At 42.4% G+C, this 23,709-nt stretch overlaps 1 protein-coding gene across 1 annotated transcript in view; it reads right to left on the bottom strand.

The window, feature by feature from the left end:
• Window positions 1–1,626: 1,626 nt before the first annotated feature.
• CAMK4 (calcium/calmodulin dependent protein kinase IV) overlaps window positions 1,627–23,709 on the bottom strand; it is a 138,447-nt gene continuing 116,364 nt past the window's right edge. Inside the window, exons 6-11 of the mRNA XM_030467581.1 lie at window positions 13,828–13,918; window positions 12,077–12,151; window positions 7,485–7,560; window positions 6,010–6,136; window positions 4,606–4,758; window positions 1,627–1,797 (exon numbers count right to left, since the gene is read on the bottom strand). Coding sequence (XP_030323441.1) covers window positions 1,627–1,797; window positions 4,606–4,758; window positions 6,010–6,136; window positions 7,485–7,560; window positions 12,077–12,151; window positions 13,828–13,918 — 693 coding nt within the window. The remainder of the gene's footprint in view (window positions 1,798–4,605; window positions 4,759–6,009; window positions 6,137–7,484; window positions 7,561–12,076; window positions 12,152–13,827; window positions 13,919–23,709) is intronic.

Genomic DNA, 23,709 nt, shown 5'->3' on the forward strand with positions numbered 1-23,709 from the left:
TCAAGGGTCAGTACTGGGACCAGTACTATTCAATATACGTATTGATGACCTGGATGAGGAACTAGAGTGTGCTATCAGCAAGTTTGCTGATGACACAAAACTGGGAGGAGTGGCTGACATCCCAGAAGGCTGTGCTGCCATTCAGAGGGACCTGGACAGGTTATAGAGAGGTGGGCAGGGAGAAATTTAATGTATTACAACAAAGGCAAGGGTAAAGTCTTACATTGGGGAAAGAACAACCCCAGGTAATAGGTAGGTTGTGGACTGAGCTTTTGGTGAGCAGCACAGGGGAAAGGGACCTGGGGGTGCTGGTGGGTGGAAGGATGACCATGAGCCAACAACGTGTCCTTGTGGCCAAGAAGGCCAATGGCATCCTGGGGTGCATTAGAAGGGGGGTGGTTAGTAGGTCAAGAGAGGTTCTCCTCCCCCTCTACTCTGCCTGGGTGAGGCCACATCTGGAATATTGTGTCCAGTTCTGGGCCCCTCAGTTCAAGAAGGACAGGGAACTGCTTGAATGAGTCCAACACAGAGAGACCAAGATGATGAAGGGAGTGGAACATCTCCCTTATGAGGAAAGGCTGAGGGAGCTGGGGCTCTTCAGCTTGGAGAAGAGGAGAATGAGGGGTGACCTCATTAATATTTTGTTTATAAATATGTAAGGGGTGACTGCCAGGAGGACAGAGTCAAGCTTTTCTCAGGGGTGACTAACAATAGGACAAGGGGCAATGGTTATAAACTGGAGCAGAGGTGGTTCCATATAAATATAAGGGAGAATGTTTTCACTGTGAGGGTGGCAGAGCACTGGCACAGGCTGCCCAGGGAGCCTGTGGAGTCTCCTTCCCTGGAGACATTCAAAGCCCACCTGGATGTGTTCCTGTGTGACCTGCTATAGGTGACCCTGTTCTAGCAGGGGGGTTGGACTCAATGATCTTTTGAGGTCCCTTCTGCCCCCTAAATTTCTATGATTCTATGATACCATGATTCTGTGTAATTTTGGTTGTCATTAAAATATTGTATATAAACAGGAAAAGTCAGAATAAGGCATTCTCAACACAGGCTTGAAGAACATACATTTTCATGCCCAGTGGAAGTAACATTTCATTTTCTTCCCCAAAGTAGTGGAATGTTTTTGCATATAGATCCCCAAATACTTTTGAATTTTACAGATTAAAAAAAGCATCAGTACATCAGTTTTAAAAGCACTGACTTGATATTTCCTTCCATTTCATCTGCTGCAGGACTATGAATCTGGAATGAAGCAGTTCAAAGAAACTCACAACATACAGAAGGCATTTACTTTCATAAAACCATATTAAATAGTATTTTGTTTCAAATGCCACTTAGAAACACTGGATAGATGTATATGAAATATATGCATTGTGGTAAGCAGTGATTTATCCCCATGTTTTTACCTGCCGGTATTAATGCAAATAACACTGTTTCCATGACATGCCTTATGGAACATTTTACTATTTTCAAAAGCAGTCACATGCATTGAAGGTAGGGTCACCAGCCAGTGCATTTGGCACCCCAAAGCAGAACCAGAGAGGCCAATCTCTCTTGCTGAATGACAAGTTAGCTGGTGTATGAAATGACAAATCAGCTGAAACAAGGAAGCACATTGACCTAGGACATTTCTTCTGGAGCAGCTGCTGCTTCTTCTTCTTCCTGAGTGGGTTTCTCTTCAGGTTTGTCATGGACTGGAGATGGGTTACAGCTGGGCTTGTTGCTGTCCTGCACACTGTGACTGCTGGCACTGCCAAGGCGAGTTGATGCCACCACAGCTTTTACTGCAGCCTGAGAAAGAGAGGATCAAGCAAAGGACACGATCTGTCACCACTGTGCCCTTAGCATTGTTCTGTTAGGGAATGAAACTCTCTTTAACTAATGGTAATGGTCACGTCATATTTGGATACTGCCTTGTCCTGGATAAATTTAGAGAGCCACCTTCAACACCAGACTGAAATATAAAACTGATAGTCTCACAAGGTCACAAGCTAGCCAACATGAACAGAATATCTTTTTTTCTGCTGTACACACTGCATTTCTTTTTAGAGATTACTTCAGATCTCCCATGTTGGAAGTTAGATGGTGAAAAGAAAGTTCTCTTCCATCACTAAAACAGTGTTAACAGATTATTCTATGAAAAGTTCACAAAGTGAAAAAATGCTTACCACTGTTGCACCATTGCCATGCACAATGACATCCATATGCCCTGAACAAAGATTGTTGAGAATATGAGCAAATTCCTATGTATACATATATAAATACATACTGGGGATATATTCTGAAATGCATAACTGTCTTATGCATTAAGACAGTTACCTTAAGCCTTGCCTTGAAGAGTTTTATTGCCTGAAAAAAACAAATCTACCAAGGAGAGGAAAAGAAATATTAATTTCTGTCTTACAACTCTAGCAATTGTTGTTGCTTAGGCACGGAAGAAGTGACTCTGCAGGAAGGAATGATAAGTGTAGAAAATTTTGTGCATGATTTGGAGAGGTAATCACGAAAAAAAAAAAAAAGAAAAAGAATATTCTAATGAAAAAGCAGACTGTGCAAACATTGGCTAGAAAGAAGTATCTGCTAATATAGAACATGAAATCAAAGTTCAAGGCATGAGCCAATAGCAGTAGCAATGCTTTTAAAACTTAAGAGTCTAGACCTCTTAAGGAAAAAATCAGACATGCACTTTAGTGGTGAGAGGACTTCAGATAATGGAGTACAAACAGAACAAGCCACTCAATTATATTGTAATGTATAAAAATACTTTTAATGTGATTTACTCTTACTAGCTATGTATATTTTTATATAACAAATTCAACACATTCTAAGAAAAAACAAATTGTGCCTGAAAGGTTTAGGATTACTCTATAAAAGTGTTTACATAAAGAAATTCTGCTGCTGAACTTTTATGTTGGGAAAGAGAGAATCATTTCATATTATTCTTACTACACAGAACAACTAAAGCTTGTGTCCAATATCTGTTTTTCTGTTCTGTTCTTATTTTTTGGACAAGAGCTAATTGACTAAGAATTTATGATTCATTTTATACAAATGTATATGCAAAACTTTTAACGCTACAATAACTGCTGCCTTGAGTTAATTCTCTTAATAACTGGAAATTTGGTCACTTACTCTTTAATAGAAAAGCCGCGAAGAAACAAACTGGTAAAAAGCAACAGCTTTTAGACACAGAAGTATAAACTATTTGACTACAGGATCTAAATAAACCAGGCTTCAAAAATGTCGCTGGTGAATTAAAAAAGAAAATCAAAATCGAAACATACAAAAAGTGCATGTAATTCTTTGTGAGCTCCTGGGCAGGGCATGTAACAACAAACTTGGAAATAATAAAATTTGTGATTGTGCTTATACTCTGGAGTAATTTTGCTTTAAAAAAACATTGCATGGCAACTTCAGAATACACAGCAAACCTGCTGCAAGGCTACAGAAATCTTTCATAAGAGTAAAATAGTAATATATATATTTAGTCAGTTTTGCATGGGCAAGACATCACTGAGAATTCTGTTTACTCTAGATTTTTGGAAATCTCAAAACGTGGTTTGGTTTCTATTGCCCTTCAGAGATTCTCTGTTACAGTTCCCTAATACAACTGAAAAAATAAGCAAAAGCAAAGTTAAGGGTCATTCCACAGGGGCTGTTAAGCTCTCAGACAAGATACTTTCTACTTTTATTTCCCAGAGCTACAAGGACAGCTTCACTCTAGCTACCAGTAACTAAACTGTGCAGAAGTATCCCTGCAAGTCTCTCCTAAGCAGACACATATGTAACAACTTAAGAATGAATCAAAGAGAAAAAAGTTTCCTGATGCTGTGTCAATGAGATGCCCAGATACCTGACATTTGCACCTAAAAATGTCTCCCTACTTCTTCCTGTTGCTGATCCGTAGATTAGATGATAATGAAGCACACTAGTGACTCAAAACTAATGCTAATTTCAGCACAGGTCCCACCTGCAATCCTGCCTTGCAGCACTTGATTTTTGGGTAAAGAATACTGTTGAATCTTTACTCTCAGAGGTACTTGGAAAAGCGTGGTTTGGGTCTGTGGATCTGTGCTTACATATTCTATGGACCAACACTTCTGAAATGCTGACTCATGGTCCTACGGAGGGATGTCTTATGCTCCTGCTTTTCATTGATATGTATAGAAACAACAGGTGGCTTACAAATCAGAATATGATATTATAAATTAATTCCCAAGTTTATGAATGCTTATGAAGAAACTTCTAAGAACTTTGCTCTTTCTGGTCAGTACTCTAGGGACATACAAGCAGCACGGGACAGACAGATGGACAGAAGCAAGGAAGGGAAAAAAGAAAAAGATGAAAGGGAGGAATTGTGAAAGTTTTCTACATTCTCAGTAGTTCTGTCTGTATAGGCAGAAGGTTTCAATCAACCTCTCATATTTTTATGTGTTTGTCAGTTTCAATTTTTTCATCTTCGTAAGTCATCTTAAAAAAAAAGCTTCCATACCATACCATTATGTAATGTTGTCCTGAAAAGTGTGCAAGGTTTCTATTAGGCTTCTAATTAAGTTGTATGCTTTCATAGCCAAAAAGAGAATATGTCCAGAGACTTGCCTTAAGTTTACGCCGGGCATTGAATTCTTGGAGTTTCTTCTGCGCCGTGTCCATATGTGCAAAGTTTGCTGCCTTCCCTGTGACCCATGGATGCTGCAAAGCCTGCAGAGTGGTGAGGCGCTTCTTTGGGTCTAAAACTATTAACTTTTTAACCTGCATCACAAGCAAAAGATACGGAAGACTGTTAACCTTATTCTTCATTTACAGGCTTTTGCATTTTTGGTGCTTTGGTGGTCTTAGCTTGAGAAGCATCTTAGTGAAACACAACCCAAGAAACCAACAAGAATTTCTGTTCAGGTCTTTGTTTTGTTTTGTTTCTAGCATTTCTTGGTCCTCCATAAATAAAATCTGAATAAGACAGCCACTAGGGGTGAAGAAAAGAGAAAAAGAATCAACTGGTTACCAACATTTTTAAGAGTAAGTACCAATGCAGCCAGCCTGTATCTACCACAGGTTACAGTGCACTCAAAATGCTTCCAAGTCTCAAAATACCCTCAGATGGACTGTTGGCTTATCAGCATCTCTGCTTTTAGATTTGGACAAGGTTTGAGCTGGTTTAGAAAGATTTAAAAGCTACCGGTCCTGCAAATTCATACCATGCAGTCACTGCCGGGTACATCAAAATAAAATGCTTCTTTCTGTCACTGTAAAACCTGATGTAGACATCAACTAAAAAGTACTTTACAAGTATTTCTCCCTTGGACCACTCTGAAACTAATGCTATTTATTTTATTCTTTCTGTTACTGAGACCAGGGAAGCAGCACTTCTCCAAATACATTAGTAGTCCATTTTTTAGAACAAGGCATTGCAAGCATAATGCCTGAGAGTGGAGGTGGTACAAACTGCTGGGTACAAAGTATGTACAATCAAGCTTTATTTCATGGATTTAGCTGTATGTCTGAACAAGTAGTATTTTAAAAAAGCAGAAGGGTGGGGATGGAGTAAAGAAGTTCACAGGTAGCAGTTGGAAACACCACACTTACACAGCTCTCATGACAGCACAGTCTCTGAGTCCAAGTGACAGCACAGGGCACCACCACTGCTGTGCACCCAAGAGTGGGGGGAGGACTTGCTTTAGGGATCTTTGAAATTTCCCTACAAAAAGCTACTGAAGAAATATGGTGCCCTGAAGTGGGTGCAGGGGAACAGGCATCATGATGAATACCTGCAGTGTATGCACAGAAGTGGACAAATTAAGCTAATAATTTCAGCTGAACAAAAGATCTGCAAAACACATGCAAAATTACAGCACTGGGCTAACAGAGGGTATATAAAAGCACTGTAATATACCAGAGATAAGAGGAAGAACAACTAATTAAAAAATTTTGCTGTCCACACCCCTAAATGGACTCTCTTTCTCAGTAGAAGTGATGCTACTCCAGTCGTGGTTTTGCTTTACTTACTAAATCCTTGGCATTCAGAGAAACGTCATCCCACCAGGGGGATACGAAGTCATATTCACAGTTCAGGATTCTCTTAAACATGTACTGATCACCCCTTTCATCATAAAATGGTTCAAAGCCGCAAAGTCTGCAAGGATTAAAAAGAAATAAATGTATTAAAGATTAATTAGTCTTAGGTTGTTAGAAACAGTTCCTGGCACTATCTTTTCCTTCTTCATGTCCTGTACCTCACTTTAGGAAACCATACCTGCATGTACTTATAAACTAATACTATAGTGCAGAGCAACATGTGGTTGCAGATATTGGTAGGTACTAGGAAAGTCTGATCAAACTGAAAATTTTCCATTTTCATGTGTCTGTACCTAGAACTACTAATATAGGGACTTTAGCATAAGAGTTGATATCAGAGTTGCAACAGCTGATACCTCTTTACCCTCTACATGCCAAAAATATTTTCCATCAGCTCTTCACTCTGCTGAAGTCCTTTGAATTAGTCACTCCTTGGTCTGAACCCTTTGCCCATCCCTCATTTTCTTCCCACAAAAGACATCCTGCAAGTACTGTATACAATTACACAAGCCAGTTTAGCATCACCATTTCCAAAAGAATAGATGAAGCTATTTATGCTCCCATAAATAGAAGTGTCAATACATCACACACAATTTTTCCTTCTCAACAATATTCCCGTGGAAGAATCCATCAATACAATGAAATAACTATGATGCTTACAAATTGAATTAGGACTAGATATATTAAGATGCAGACACAGACACACCGCTGTCCTTTAGACACAACTGTTTGAAAATTTTGGTGTACAGTTGCAGTTTCAACTGTTGAAAACATGTATGGCCAGCATCACTCACAGTGCTCTGTCAGCAGTGTGTCTGGTTATCCTGTGAGAGGTGGAACACTTCAACAGTAATCACTTAACCCACTGGACTGATTTGCAGACAGAGAGTCCAGGGCTGTGACCTGCCTTCTGGGTGAGATGCTGTAAGGCAGCAATGCTGAAGCTGCAGTCAAAGCTGCAGTACTGTGGCTGACTGCACTTGCTGAAATTCACAGGTACTGTGAAACTACTAAAAGCACCTTCACTTCTTGCCCAATTTATAGTTAAAAAGCTACTTAGGATCACAGTATATCTCATGGTCTGTGAGAATGACAACAAAAACTGGTGATGTTTTTTAACACTCACATGTTTGTATTGTTACTGTAAGCAGTTTCACTGCTATCCATTCACATTAATAGCATCTGAGCAGATCTTGCTGATGTTCAGGAAGAAGTGTTATACTTATCAAATATTTAACTTGAGTGTTTTGCTATACTCCTCTCAGATTTGACTTACTTAAATAAGATTAGGAGTATCATAATTAAAGTTCAGGACCTCATTTGTTTTCCAGTGGCACAGCTCATAATGTCATAAAACCCTGCAGTGAACCACAAGTGCACCACTCTGTGGCACTGCCTGCACTTACAGAATGTAGGTGATAATCCCCAGAGACCACATGTCCACCTCAGGGCCATAGGCACATCCCCGTAGTATCTCTGGTGCTGCAGATGATAAAACACTTGTCAATAAGACGAAAGCTGCATGCAGAAATAATGGTCACAAAGTCAGTTTTAACTCCATGAATACTCATAACTGCCTTTTAACAAGTTATGGCTGCTCCTTTAAGCCCTTAAGCAGGCAAATGATTCCCCTCATTGACTGTAAGACAACAGAAGTCATAGAATCATAGAATCATAGAATTGGCTGGGTTGGAAGGGACCTCAGAGATCATCGAGTCCAACCCTTTTACCATTGTTGCGGTTGCTAGACTATGGCACTGAGTGCCACATCCAGTCTCTTTTTAAATATCTCCAGGGACGGAGAATCCACTACTTCCCTGGGCAGCCCATTCCAATGTCGGATCACTCTCTCCGTAAAGAAATTCTTTCTAATATCTAACCTAAACTTCCCCTGGCACAACTTAAGACCATGCCCTCTTGTCTTGTTGAAAGTCGTCTGGCAAAAGAGACCAACGTCCACCCGGTTACAATCCCCTTTCAGGTAGTTGTAGACAGCAATGAGGTCTCCCCTGAGCCTCCTCTTCTCCAGGCTGAACAGCCCCAGCTCTCTCAGCCTCTCCTCATAGGGTCTGTGCTCGAGTCCCTTCACCAGCCTGGTTGCCCTCCTTTGGACCTGCTCCAGGACCTCGATATCCTTCCTGAACTGGGGGGCCCAGAACTGGACACAGTACTTGAGGTGTGGTCTCACTAGGGCTGAGTACAGGGGCAGAATTACTTCCTTGGACCTGCTGGCCACACTGTTCTGGATACAGGCCAGGATGCCATTGGCTTTCTTGGCCACCTGGGCACACTGCTGGCTCATGTTCAGCTTCCTGTCAATCCAGACTCCCAGGTCCCTTTCTGCCTGGCTCCTCTCCAGCCATTCTGTGCCCATCCTGGAGCTCCCCATGGGGTTGTTGTGGCCAAAGTGCAGGACCCGGCACTTGGCCTTGTTGAACCTCATCCCATTGGAATCAGCCCAACTCTCCAGTCTGTCCAGGTCCCTCTGCAGAGCCCTCCTGCCTTCCAGCTGATCGACACTTCCCCCCAGCTTAGTGTCGTCTGCGAATTTGCTGATGATGGACTCAATCCCCTCATCTAGATCATCAATGAAGATATTGAACAGAACCGGGCCCAACACTGATCCTTGGGGGACACCACTAGTGACCGGCTGCCAAGTCTGCCATGTCCAAGCACAGCAGACTATGGTTTCAAATTATTTTTCAGGCTTGTGAAAGGAACCACATGAAAGCTACAGCAGCCCTGGACAAAGCAATGTGACAAAGGATGTGCTTCTTTCACTTCCATATTTTATTATTTTATTTAGTATTTGATTTGGGGTTTATTTTTGGTATTCTGTTTCAATTGTAAAGAAAGACCAGATCATTGCAGGCAATTGCTTTTGCAGCAGTGTGTAGCATCAGGCAGTCTCAGGGACTCTGGCTCTGCAAGCGTAAGGAGGAGTCAATCTCTGCCCATCAGCTGGACAGACACACCTCAAGGAAAGCTGAGCAGAATTCCTTATCTGTAAGATATCCCTTATCTGTTGTTGCCATGTGTGACAAAAACATGCATAACTGCAGAGTCAAACTGTGATGTGCCTACCTCAAGGGCTCCTAGCCCCTCCATCTCCAGGACTTGTAGCTATGTGCACCCTCAAGGTTTGCCTACTACTGTGGAAACCTCCCTGAGGTGGAGCAGCAGGATGGAAATTCCAAATCTCCAGAGAAGTAAATGCACATGTGTGATACTGGGGCAAGCAGTAGCACTTTTTTGCCACAGATAGAAATATTCAGTTAATTTGGAAACAATAATAAGAGACTGCTGAGCCACATTTCCATGTATTAGTAGCCCTTCTTCTCTGCAACCATTCTATCTGTATAGATCTATATAGATATAGTATATAGTATATAGTATAAATATAATATCCATCAGATGTATGAGATGACAGCACAGCCCCTAAGCCCACTGGCTCTACAATGCAGATGGGAAGGCTGCCACATTTGTGTAGCACAGTGGCCTTGCTGCACACTGCAGCATGTACACATCTCCTCACTGCCTCACCTTATGGTTTCACAGCAATGAGCAGCAGGGCCAAGAAAGGCTGTGGCTTCCTGAAATGTGTGACAAGTGTCCACTCATCCTGGCACTTTGGTTGTCCCTCCCAGCTATCCCAGGCTGCTGGAATGCTCCTGCTTTGCTTCCAGCCTGTATGAAGTCTCTGCTGGGGCAGATAGTTCACTGAGGAATGTGCTGCAACATCCCAGGGGAGCAAGGCTCCCTCAACTTCTGAAACTTACCTGAATAATTTACCATGCAGGGAACACATCATGCCTTTTTAAAAAGCATTACTATAAAAGACAAAGGGCTTTAAACACAGAGTTTGCTACATACCACCTGTGCAGCTGGCAGCTGTGAAAATGTTTGCCAGTATAAGCACAGACCTTCCCTGACTCCTTATTCTTCTGCTAAGTAAGCTGACAAAGAGAGGGACTTTTTTGAGAATGGACACTGGATTCCAGCTGACTGTAACTCAGGTTAGCCTCTAGCTAAGAGGACAGCCCACAGGCAGAGCAGCCAGTGGCCTCAGAGAAAGAGACAGAACAGGAAGAGAGATGCCAGCTGTTCTCCCTGCCATTTTTGTTAACATTACATGGTGGGTTCTGAAGTAAATAGAACAGTTTTTCTATTTAATGATCAATCTACCTCTTCTTACAAAGAACACAATGTTTCTTGGGATGTCTTCTTGCTCAGGATAAAGGCTTTTCTTCTCCTTCTACCTCAGTGCTATAAAATGGCCACAAAGGAGAACAAAAATTTGCATATGTAGGTCTGCCTTGCTATCTAGACTGTGATTACAGATTTATACATTTTGTAAATATGATTTCTTAATGTTTCCAGGAGTTTCCTTTGGTGAATGGATTTGACTGATACATTGCTTTTAGTTGAGATGTTAGCTGTAACATCATGAATAACTGCTCTTCACTGGCTTATTTTTCATGTTCTACTGTTAGAAAACACTTATGCCCTTCATGTTAATTTCACTGAAAATGCAATGTCTCAGCAAATAAATTTTTTGGTGACAATATTCTTGCTTTCTGTCCTCTGCATCAATTTGCACATGCCAGGGACTGCAGATTAATGAATCCTCATGCCCAAGTATCCAAACTACAGTATGTGTTTTTGTTGCTGTATTCTTTCTGGAGAAGCTGCAGATAGCTGGGTGGGTAGTATGTGGAAGTTGGCAGGCTGTGACTATCATTTATTCATAGTTTAATTTGTCATTTCAACAGTATACCTCCTGGGTTTCCTCCACTTCTAGAAAGCAATGCTTGAATATTTTCGAGGCACCAGGAATTCCACATGGTCAGTTAACTCAGGTTGTAAAGCAAAGACTGCAGGTCCATGTCTGTTGGCCAGAGCTTCTTTCTTCCTTTAGCACAGTCTCAGTCCTCTCCACCATGTGGCCCTACTCTAACCGCTCTTCTACAGGAATAAACCTTATCCCATTTTTATAGTATAAAAAGGCATAAAAAGGGCTAAATACTAATTACAGTCTTATGGCCTCTGTAATTCAGCCAGGGCATTCATACCTAATACATGAAGCACAATTTTACAAAACTAAAGCAGACTGGAATTCAGTGATGCTCTAAAGCACACTTGGTATCTTTGTGTGCTTGGCAGAGAACATCATGTATGATAGGTAGTGGATGCATCATTTGAATATCAGTATCAGTATCAGTTGTGTTATGAGGTAACAGAGTAATCTTATGGTCTTCTCTACTGTCCTCTTTCCTTTGCTCCCACTACTGTAAAAGCAAATGCCAAATCTTGAGTTTCCACATGGGTTTGCTATGCTCTGTCCAAAACTACCTGAGATGTTTACCACACAGCACACTGCAAGCCACTTGCAGCTTCTTTTAGGAGCCCATTCAGGATCTGGAGTTCAGCAAGAAGGGCAGAAATAGGTTTCTCCACAAGATCATACTGACTGCAGGAGCTGAACATTCATCAAGGGAAGCCCAGAAGGCTTCTTCTAGTGTAAAGAATAATATCAGCCTCCCCAGGCCATTAGCTGCTTCCCTGACATGGAAGTGCCTTGTCTACTATGTTAAAAAAAGTTACTTTTAAGGTAAATTCACTGTAATCAATATTCAAATATTCAAAATTGCTACGAACTCTATAATTTTTTACTGTTTTCAATTATGCCTTTCATAGTAAAAAAATTCTGCTGATGACTCTCTAGAGTCAGTTCAGTAATTTTGGAAGTTTTGCAATGGTCAGATTTATTTACAAGTAATGAACCTCGACCACACCGTATATTTTGCACACAAAGCTTCAGTGCTAGAGAGTATGAATCTAGAAAAAATTAATCCAGTTCTGCATTTTAAGTTTTTATTTCTGCTTCTGAGGGGCTTCTTGAATTTTGAAATTTATGAAGAAGCATTTCACTTTGGAAAGAGAAAATAAAACTTCCTCACATTAAATGCAGCATATTGTAAATAATAAAACAACATACCACAGTACCCCGGAGTTCCACAAACTGTCTTCATGGTCACCTGATCTTCCACAATCTTGGAGAGTCCAAAGTCAGCTATTAAGATTGTTTAGGAATATTAATGTTCTTACTTCCTCTTAAAATAACTATATAGCTATACATTTTATATGTAATTAAATGAACATTTATTCATTAAATGAACACTACTGTAGTTTCCAGACATGAGCCTTAATTTAGACTCCATCTAGACTGCAATCAAGAAGAAAAATTTGCCTCAACAAATGGGAATTTTTGGCTCTTGCTTGACAGACAGGTAGCTTGTTATTTTATGATAAAGACTGCACTAGGTCTAAATAATGGGATGCCTGAGGGCATACAAGCAGTGATTCAGAAATGTACTTTAGATATATATTCAGCTTTCACTCTGTGAGTAAACCAATAACAATTCTGGGTTAAAAAAGTTGTACATCAGGGATTTCTTTGATAAGGATCAAAGTATGAGGTCCCTTCAAGACAAACACCCCCCCCCCCCCTAATATTTTGATATATAGCTTCTAGAGGTATGGAGGTTCTGTTATCCTTTTTGCACCCTGAATTACTACTCAGACAGCAAGAGACATCATAACATGAAATGTACTTCCATGACTCATGTTTTAAAAGACATAAAAACTGAAGTTTTCACAACCCTGCTAATTTTCACCCCAAATAAGCTGAAATTCTTTACATTTCAATGTAGGTGATGACAATCTGGCCTTAAAAATGCAAAATACAAGTATTTTTGTTCTATTATATGGAAGGGGTGTTTTGATTGAATATCAGAATAAAAATAATTTGTATTTTATTCTAGCAATGCATAATTAGGGCTTTCTCGTCCCTAAGTGTTTATCACTTCTGTGTTATTATTTATTTAAATAGAAATACACATTAATTTTTTTAAACATTGCCACTCCTTGTAAATCAGATCCCAATTTAGATAAGGCAATAATCTTAATGGGAAGATGTAGAATGACAACATTTAGGATAATGCTCAGAAGCTCCTTCACCACCCTGCCCATCAAACCAATGGGTGCTGTGTTAATTTATCAAGTAACAGCTCCTACAGCTCCCAGTAAGAGAGCTTGAGGTGTTATTTCCAAACTGATTACATAAAGCTCAGGAGCACTGCACAGAGGTCATCTGTGCTTAAGCAAAAACTGGGCATACTCCACATTTTTGGAGGTCACTCTTGTAAGCAGATGCCATTCACAAACAGGGCAGGCATAATCCATCTCTGTTCTGGATAACCTCGTTTTACCTTGTCCTTCTCCATCCCCCCGTGGTGCTGACAGCCCTTCTCCCAGCTTCCTTGTGCCCTTGGTGAAAACTGTTGTGTCTCATGACTCAAAACTGACACCAAAACTAACTGCACATTTGTACTTTCATACCAATGAATCTTCACTCTTAAAATACCAGTTTAGCAAAGAAGAGGTGCACAGAAGCACTGCACACAGCTGCATGCTGATTTCACCATCCTTCTTGTTCTGCCTGAGCGCTTCATTCTCTGCCCCACTTTGAAAAAATTTGGCTAAAAATTCCCTAAGCAAGCATCTAGTTTTGTACTGTTTTTTTATGCTGATAAAGAAGTATGCTGATAAAGAAGTAACATACCATTCATTTGAATGTAAGTACTAGCTTTAAAAAAAGTGGCAGTGAGACACAGATACTGCAGACATCATTTACCATGTATTACTGGTACAAAGGAAGCAGGAAAGCATACATTTAATGCTGCTCACCAATTTTTAGTGGTGCATCTGGAGCTGGCGTTGCATAGAGTAGATTTTCTGGCTTCAAGTCACGATGCACAATCCCATTTGCATGTAGGTACTAGAGAAAGAGGAAATCAGAGCATTTAACTAAGATTAAGATGTAATGGTCAAGCATCATCTGATACCTTCCTAATAATTTGTAGCATCAGATTAATAATCTGCTATGTATATAACACAGTCACTAAACTGATTTTCAGCAGGTTTTTTTCTGCAAGCCTGCTCAGCACAAAATCTTTGGATGCATTCGGTAATCTGAATATGAAACTAAAATTTGGGAAGGCAAAGATAGCATCATGTCCACTTGAGAAAAAAACAACTCAGAAAGTATTTTTTGCTTTTTTAATACAGTGGTATCTTCTAGGAAGTAATGTAATAGATGCTGAGATACCAAAGTCTGTCTCAGAAGAAGGTATTTATGTTGTAACATTCTGAGAGATAAGAAAATGATCATACAACTATTAAACTATTAAACAGACACCTTTGAGTAGAAAGGATGCAGTGTGTCCTGAGCCAGCTATAAACCCTGAGGTCCCTGAAGCAGACTGTTCAGGCATTTTAAAACCAGGCAACTGCAGTCTCAAAAGTTTGCATATGAGATTAATTCTTCACTGGGTTTCTCAATGGGATTTTAGTTTGCATAAATTACCAGTAATTAAACAACATTAAGTAAGACTACATTTCTCCTTCCTTAGGCATTGCTTTAGTGACACTGATTGTGTTTTTAAGTGTGTTTTTCTTGCAGTGCAGTGTGTAGTTTCTTGACTTTCTCAAAAATCCTATAATCACAGTATTTGACATGACATAGCTTGTGGTGATCACCTAAAGACTCTTAACATCTTCACTGCACAGTGCAATTTATGTGCTACAATAATATAGTGTATCAGTTATCCAAGGTAAATACAGGAAACAATGTATGGAAACTGAGGGATTGCATGCTATACACCTTTTAATGTGGTCACATCTGCATGGCTGCACACAACCATGTTGACACGGGTTAAAAATATACCTTTATCTGCAAATGAAGGTTACTAGTAGCCAAACACTAATAGTTTAGCATAGTGCTGATGTGTTTCTCATGCAGAGGTAACAGCAACACACAGGGAGTCTACCAAAACCAATCAAGTTGGTGGTAACAGCCTGAAGACACGCCTGAACTAATATGCATTGATGTGCTGCAAATTGATTTTGCCAGCTCTTTAGGAGTACGAAGGATCAGACATTTCACAATCATTCTTTGGAAAGCAGGCAATTCTGATTTATTTACATGAACAATCTTTGACCAAATCTGTGCAGGGAAACATTGCAGCCAAGTCTGCAGTCTTTTAGCAGTCTGTTTTACACATGCACATAACCCTAAAAACTTTTTCTGGTGTGAGGCATGAAAGCATGAAAATTTTCTTCTCTTCCCATAATCACATTTTTATGTTAAGGAAATCTGGGAAAAGACTTTGGGACAAAAATTTTCCTTCCTTTAAAGTGTAAAGTGAGACTGGCTCACAGGGCTCCTTCTCAGACATAGCAAGAACCATAACTATATGACATTTGCTAACAATGCTTGTGCCTCGTGACTGACTGACTTTTCAACAGATTTCTACTGACTTGCAGTATGAATTCTTTTTTTTTGTTACAAAAATTAAGAATTAAGAAAATTTCCTTCCTCCTACCCAGCCTTTTGCAGAAAACTCACAGGATGAGAATGCCCAACATATGCTAACTGCCTCAATAATCTGTCCCACATCTTTCAAAGACTGATATTGCAATAGTCTGAGGTATCTCTCTCCTCTCACCTTCTCAAAACTCTTGCAATTTCTCTTACCCACTGCACTACACTGATCCTTATCTCCCTACAATTGCTGCCCACCCATGGTACCTCTCCCCGCCGTCCACATAGTTCCTGTCACAATTGCTACAATTTCTAATCTCATTCCCTGCTGCTTTATCCTCTCTCTCCCACTGTTTTTCTTGCCTGACTTCATATTTTGGCATGAGATGATACCTGTGGTCCTCAGACCAGCCTTGCATGAGGTTCGGTCTGCCTCAAGCAGCAGGTCATTGGTTTAACAGAGCTACTGTTTGCATCTTGTATCTTTAAGACCTCGTGTTTCTGTCAAATTTTGCTTAGGTTGGCCAATAGGGTCAATAGTTTTACTGTGAAGTAACAGGCAAAAGCACAAATGGACAAAAGAATTTCTCCCCCTTGTTTTCACTGATGCAGAAATACCATTCTTCAATTACAGAAAAGCTGTCCTGCTGGAACCCCAGCCCTCTGAGGGGAGAGACTGCTGGATGGACTTCCATAAAAGCTACCTGCCTCCAAACTGCCTTGTCACACAAGATGCACACCACATGCAGCAACCTCCTGCCCTCCAGCCTGAGCCACCTGTGATTTACTTACCATATCATCTGCTTCACAACCCACTAAGAACAGGACCTTCCAAGACTGTGTCCATTTTCAGCATTGCACCCTTACTCAGTAAGTACCTTGGGACTTGTTTGCAAATTTTCAACTGCTCTGCTTCCCAACTTGGTAATTACATTGTTTTGTATACATGTAAACAGTATTCTGAATTAAACCACCTTGATATAGCAATGAATTTAGGTTAACTATTGTAAGCCACTTTGTACAACTCTTATTTCAATTTATATATCCTTTATTTTTATTGCTCTTCACTTTAATTCTCACATATTGATCTTAATCAACATCATGTTCCTTTGCAGGCAGTGTGTCTGTGGCACAAATTCAAAGACTCTCCAAGTTTGAGTACAGCTTTGGGCACTGCACACTCTCATTGTAAAACAGATAGTATGTGCTCTATTATTTATATTGTATGTCTCCTAATGACTAAATGATTTGATTAAATGAGAAGATCAGGATCAGGTATCAAGCCAGAGCACTAAGTCACTTCACAATCTCGGCACTGCTGAATTACATCACTTTCTCATCTCTAAAATATGGATGAGGCTCGGAAAAATCTTAGTTCTATGGATGGATGAAGAGCTTTTAGATAAACACTGCTGTACAACAGATTAACACAGCATACAGATAGAGAGTCATCATGGCATGATACTTTTCTAGTAGCTAAAATGTCCTGTTTTCACATTTATTTATTTTTTTCTGATTTTCAGTAGACAATGGCAACCACTAAAAGAAAATAAGAGCATGGCAGTTCTTTGATTGCAGTTTTGCTAATCTGTGATAGCACAAGAAGGTGGATACAGAAAGCATACATCAAAACTCTGCTTCCATGGCAACATTACATGGATATATTTTGCTCTAGATATGTTCTGAAAAGTCTATATACTAAAATGTAAGATTTTCTTGTAGAATAATAGCATTTTGTCTGGCCTGGTGAGATGTAGATGGAAAAGAGGCCTCCACAGGAACCAAAGCAAGGCTTGTGGAAAAAGATCTTGTGGAAAAGGTCTTCTTCATGCACAGCATTTTCATCTGAGCAGATGGCCAACAGCACAGGGAAGAGAAATTTTGCTTTTGCCAGGAACCTTTTCCGTTAATTTTTTAATTTTTTAATTTTTTTTTAACAGTACATCAAAGCAGGTGCTACAAATACAGACTGTACTGTTTTTAAAGAACCTAGGGCTATTCTATCTAGTGAAAGAGTATGAACAAGAAAAGTGAAACGGAAACATTACAGACCCTGAGCAGTCTGTATTAAGCCTGTGAATTCAAATGCAAAGGAAACAAAGAGTTCATGACTGAACAATTGCTGGTACTCTAATTGCAGCTGCAGAAAGATAATTTTTTTATTTTTCTTTTCATTACTCTGCTTCTTATATACAGCAGAATTATAAAGCAGTTTATCCACAAATGTTTTATCAACCACCCCTGGGTTTACCAGGGGCAAATTGTGCCTGACAGATCTTGTGTTCTTCTATGAAGGGACTGCAGTGTTGGTGGGTAAGGGAAAAGCAGCTGACATCATCTATCTGGACTCATGCAAAACATCTGATACTGTCCCACACAACATCCTTGTCTCTAAATTGAGAAGACATAGACCTAACAGATGGACCACACAGTGGAAAAGGAATTGGGATGGATGGGTCACACTTAAAGAGTTGTGGTGAATGGCTCAATGTCCAAGAAGAGACCAGTGATAAGTGGTGTTCCTATGGGGTTGGTACTGGGACCAGTGCTGTTTAACATCTTTTGCAGAGATGGAGAGTGGGATCAAGTGCACCCTAAGCAAGCTTGCCTAATGACATCAAGCTGTATGGTGCACTCAACATACTGGAGTGATTCAGAGGAATCTGAGGAATCTCCCATACATGGGAGGTGATTGAGAGGAATCCTGACAGCCTTGAGATGTGGGCCCATGACAACCAAACTAAGTTCAACAGGGCTAAGTGTAAGATGTAAGGTCCTGCACTTGGGTCAGGACAATCTCAAGAAGAAATAAGAGGCTAGGTGGAGAATGGATTCTGAGCAATCCTGAGGAGTAGGACTTGGGAGGTATTGGTGGATAAAAGCTGAATATGAGCAGGTAATGTGCACTTGCAGCCCAGAAAGCCAACCATATCCTGCATTAAATCAAAAGAAGAGCAGCCAGCAGGATGAGGGTGGTGATTCTCTCCCTCTGCTCTCGTGAGACCCCACCTGGAGTACTTCCCCAGTTCTGGGGTCCCCAACAAATGAAGGAGCTTCCCATGGACCTGCTGGAGCAAGTCTAGAGCAGGATGATCAGAGGTCTGGAGCACATCCCAGTGTTACCAGTTAAATATATTCAGACTTAAAAAGCTTGATATTTAAAGATTCTACAGTAAGGGTCACCGTATGAAACCAAGTTTTAAAAAATCTAAGTTATTTGAATATTTTAACACTTAGTCTTCTCTTATTCTAGGCTCATATTTTACTGCTGTTAATTGTGCTAGGCACCTATTTATAGCTGAACTTTTACTGAAAACTAGTGAAAAAAAAAGAAAAAGCAAAATCACTGCTGACTTGTTCTGGACATCTTTCAAAAAATGTTCTTCACCTGGGTTTTTTCATTCTTATGATTATTTATTTTGCTACCCTTAACTCATGCTAGATCTATTTAATTTTTTGCCCCAGACTTTCTGACTTTAAGTCCTTGGACCCATGCTATTCTTCAAACACAGGCTTAAAAACCTTTACCTGTTTTCTGCTTTCAGTGCTGTTTTCAGCTGTTTTCAGTGTTTGTGCCTGTTTTCAACTCCAGGATGTGCTATCCCTGAGAAGCAGCTTTTGTTCAAGTAGACTGATGAGAAACTATCCGAGCCTTGGCCACAACACTATGTTCCCAGGGTCATGCATTCTCCCTCGCAGGCACAGGGCAACTGCTGGCAGTGTTACAAGTTCCCTTCTGTCAGCAAGTTAAGAGAGAAATGTAGTGGAACAGAGCGACCAGGTGCCTCTGATCATCAAGAAGTGGGTGTGAGCTGCTATCAACTCCACCTGTGCCCAGCCAGGGCAGGGCCCCTATGGAGCATGTGCAAGACCATGGGGCCAATAAATAGTGAGGCTCACACCCACCAAGGCAGCTCATTCTAGAGCTAGCTTAGAGAGCGGCTGGTTGCTTCCATAGCAGCAGACCATCTTTGCTAGTTCCACACTGTGGGCAGTAGACTCGGATCACATCCTATGAGTCTATATCATCGTATCGATGCTTCAATCCCGGACAAGAGACTCTTTTCCGGCAACATCTGGTGGAGAATGTTGGTCTAGCCCAAATTTCCGTCGGATCAAGAAAAAACAGGACCTGACCCAGGGCAAACGACAACCGGCATTCGGGTAGGAAGATCCATTATCCTTCAATTATCACAAAAAATGAGACTCTCTTCCAGCACCCCCTCTGCACAGGGACCTTCCTACTCCCCATCCGCTATCACCGCACGGGCACTTTGGAGGGAGGTCGGAGACTTGCTAAATGAACTACACGATCAGGAGGTCCAAATGAGTATAGCGGGGGTAGAGGCCACCTGGAAAGTGATGACTAACGCCCTAGAAGGGATAAAGAAGGAGGCAAGGGCTGCTGTCACCGCAATAGCGGCAATGCCACCAAACGGCAGCTTTATTAAAACACCGCCTCCTGAGGTAGAAACCAGCGTGGTTCCCTCGGCACCCCCACTGCCACCCGAGGACGAAGGAGCCCAGAAGGCATTCCCTATCCTAAGCAACAACAGCTTCGCCGTCAAGGGCATGAGAGGGAAGGTACATCACACTATAGCCGAGTTCCTCTCCGATCTCGGATTAAAGGAAGAAAAGGCTCCAGACAATGTAAAGCCATCAACAAGTGACTCTAGCGATGTAAAACCCTCCCTACCGTTACCTCCCAGCCCAGAAAATAAATGTGACAAAACAGCAGTCACTCCATCAGCCATACCCGTTGGGCCAGAGTCAACGATAAAAGCATTATTAGAACAATCCACCCAAGCAATGAAATCCTTGGAGAAGAGAATATTGAACCTAGAACAATGGTCATCATTCCACACTTACCGAGACCCACCCTCCCTCCCCGATGATGATGAGGAAAGCATACCAGCACCAGTGTTGCCAAAGCAGACCAACCAGGGCATCGGCAAATCCCGACCCGGAAGATGGTCTGGCATCATTCGTGATGCCATCATCGAAGGAGATTGGGAGCCTAACACCGTAGCCTACCCTATCCTGTATGATAACAACAGGCCGCCCATCTACGAGCAACACAGCTGGAAGACGCTCCAACAGGCGAAAAAGACCCTGAGGGAGGGGGGACTAAGATCGGAAAGCGGCCAAGACATCTTAGACTGGTTATTCACCGCGGACACTAACTGTCCTCATGACTGCCGGAATCTAGCCAGGTACCTGCTCACTCCGTCCCAACAGATCATATGGGTAAAGGAGTGGGAACGCCTGGCCCACGTAGAGGCGAACCGCCCGCGAGCAGCCGGTGACCCGTTAGTAGGGGTAACCGGTGAAATGCTCACGGGCGCAGGACAGTACGCGGACATACAGGTCCAGCTCCAATTCCCGGCCGTACTACATCATATTACGGCGCGCTTGGCCCGCCAGGCGTTTAACGTAGTCCCTGAGCCTACCCCGCTTCCTTCATTTACCGCCGTGAAACAAGGGATAAACGAGCCGTACCAATACTTCGTTGACAGACTCTGGCAGTCTGTCACGGCTCAATCTGAACTAGGGGCCGAGCAAAGGGACTCAATGTTCAAACTTTTGGCATTTGAAAACGCCAACCTGAAAATGAAATCACTATTTTCTACATTACCAAAAACAGCAGGGGTCTCGGACATGCTGGAGGTTGCTGCCAGAGCCACCCAGACGCAGCAGCACCAAGGGATGGCCAATGCTTTTGCTGCCGCCTTAGAGCCTACTCAAAAGCTTCTTGCGGCAGTAGCGCAGAAACTAGGTGGAAGAAGAAACCATTTTAAGAAGAGAAGTCGACCGAGAAATCCCATCCCCGTCTGTTATCGCAGCGGGACATCGGGCCACTCAGCGAGGCAGTGTTCAGCCACCGTCTGGTGTGACCACTGCCAGATGGATAATCACAACGACCGGGCATGCTGGTACAAAAAAAACGGACGGCGCAGCGCGCAAGGCCCCCGCGCCATGACACAAGTGGCAGGGCCAGCGCTTTACAACAACTCCCCGCCCCAGCCACAAGAGGGAGCTTGGGTTCGATGTGCCCTGCGCAATAGATATTACATTGACGACTAATCAAGTTTATCGACTACCGACGGGGATACACGGACCCATACATCGGGAAAATGGCACGGTAGGGGCTTTGTTAATGGGACGTTCATCCACAGGAATCGCAGGACTTATTGTGCTTCCAGGGGTAATAGACGCAGATTCTACAGGCGAAATAATGATCACATGTTTCACGTTGACGCCTCCCCTGATAATCGAAGCGGGAACCCGGATAGCGCAACTAGTCCTGCTCCCGAAAATGACTATAGGAAAGAATGTCCCAACGGCACGGGGCGATCGAGGCTTTGGATCATCTGGAGGCACTCTAGTAAATTTAGTGCACCAGATGAAGACCAGGCCCATTATCATCATAAAGATGACAACTGGAAAAGAGATGAAGACACTTTCCGTGATGATGGACACAGGGGCTGACGTCACGATCATCAACCTCAACGTGTGGCCTCGTCACTGGAAACTTGTTACTTCCCGTGATGCTGTCCAGGGAGTAGGTGGTGGTTCCACTCCCCTTCAGGCCCTAGAACCTGTGCAATTACAGTTTCCCGAAGGACAGAAGGTAACCGTACGTCCCTATGTATTATCGTTGCCAGGACAACTCGGAGGGCTGATCGGCAGGGAAGTAATGAGTCAGTTGGGGGCCGTTCTCTCCATCCCTGAACCCACCCGATCCCCTCAAAATTTTCAGTAAGGGCCACTGCAAAAGTGCCGCCAACACCCAGACTAAAATGGAAAACAGACACCCCTGTCTGGGTGGAGCAGTGGCCTTTACAAAAAGAGCGGCTATGAATTGCCATCACTCTAGTGAAAGAACAGCTGGAGGCAGGACACATCCAGCCATCAGTCAGTCCGTGGAACACACCAATATTCGTGGTTCCTAAAAAGTCAGGTAAATGGCGACTAATACAGGATTTATGTAAGGTGAATAACCAGATGTGGCCAATGGGCGCCCTCCAACCTGGGCTGCCCTTACTTACGATGCTACCAAGAGACTGGCACCTTCTGGTCATTGACCTTAAAGACTGTTTCTTTAATATTCCCCTTCATCCAGAAGATACAGCGCGCTTCGCGTTCACCATCCCTTCAATCAACAAAAGTGAACCTGCGAAGAGGTACGAATGGGTAGTACTGCCACAGGAAATGAAAAACTCCCCAACAATATGCCAGATGTATGTGGCATGGGCACTATCGCCGATCCGCGACGAGATGCCAGATACATTAATATATCACTACATGGACGACATATTGTTCTGTCAAGAAGCCCCGTTCCCTGACAACTTCAGTCAAATATTGACCAGCCGACTGAAGACGAAAGGACTAATAGTTGCTCCAGAAAAAGTGCAAACAAAATCGCCCTGGAGCTACTTAGGGTGGAAAGTTACCCACGCCATGGTGAGACCACAGAAACTGGAGGTAATAAGTTCGGTTAAAACATTGAACGATGCCCAAAAGTTAGTGGGCGAACTCCAGTGGGTTCGACCCATTGTAGGTCTTACCAATGCAGATATCCACCCCTTTTTGTCCTTGTTACGGGGCACGCACCCAGGTGCGTTAGTGAACTGGACGAATAACCATACTAATGCATTGAAACAGGTCGTCCATAAACTGGCAACCGGCTATGCGGATCGATGGGATGCCACTCAACCCATCGGAATCTGGGTATGTAATCACCCGTCATACCCATTCGCGCTGCTACTACAAGACTTCAACTGGAATAAGGAAAATGGGGAATACTTCCACGACACCGATAAACGACAACGCGATCAGAGCTCCCTGAGATCGGACTCCATAGCCATCTTGGAATGGCTATTTACATCGCACACGCCACAGAAGGGTATTTGGCAACAGACCGAGATGATAGCCTTCTTAATACGGAAGGGACGGCAGCGTTGCCTGGAGGTAGATGGTCAAGAGCCGGGGTGGATCAGCATCCCCATAAAAGCAATCGACTTTGACTGGCTACTGCAACGCTCCGTGCCTCTACAACTTGCCCTATTCGGGTATTCCGGGGAAGTCCGCCATGGAGGCCCAACACATAAGCGTTTACAGACCATCGGCCAGCTTCATTGGATTGAGCGTCCGATCGTGTCAGAGCGCCCAGTGCCTGGCATCACAGTTTTTACTGATGCTGGAAAGAGGTCAAAAACGGCCGCCTGCGTATGGCAGGATAAGGG

The sequence above is a fragment of the Calypte anna genome, chromosome Z (genome assembly GCF_003957555.1).
Source record: "Calypte anna isolate BGI_N300 chromosome Z, bCalAnn1_v1.p, whole genome shotgun sequence".
NCBI classification, from domain to species: Eukaryota; Metazoa; Chordata; class Aves; order Apodiformes; family Trochilidae; genus Calypte; species Calypte anna.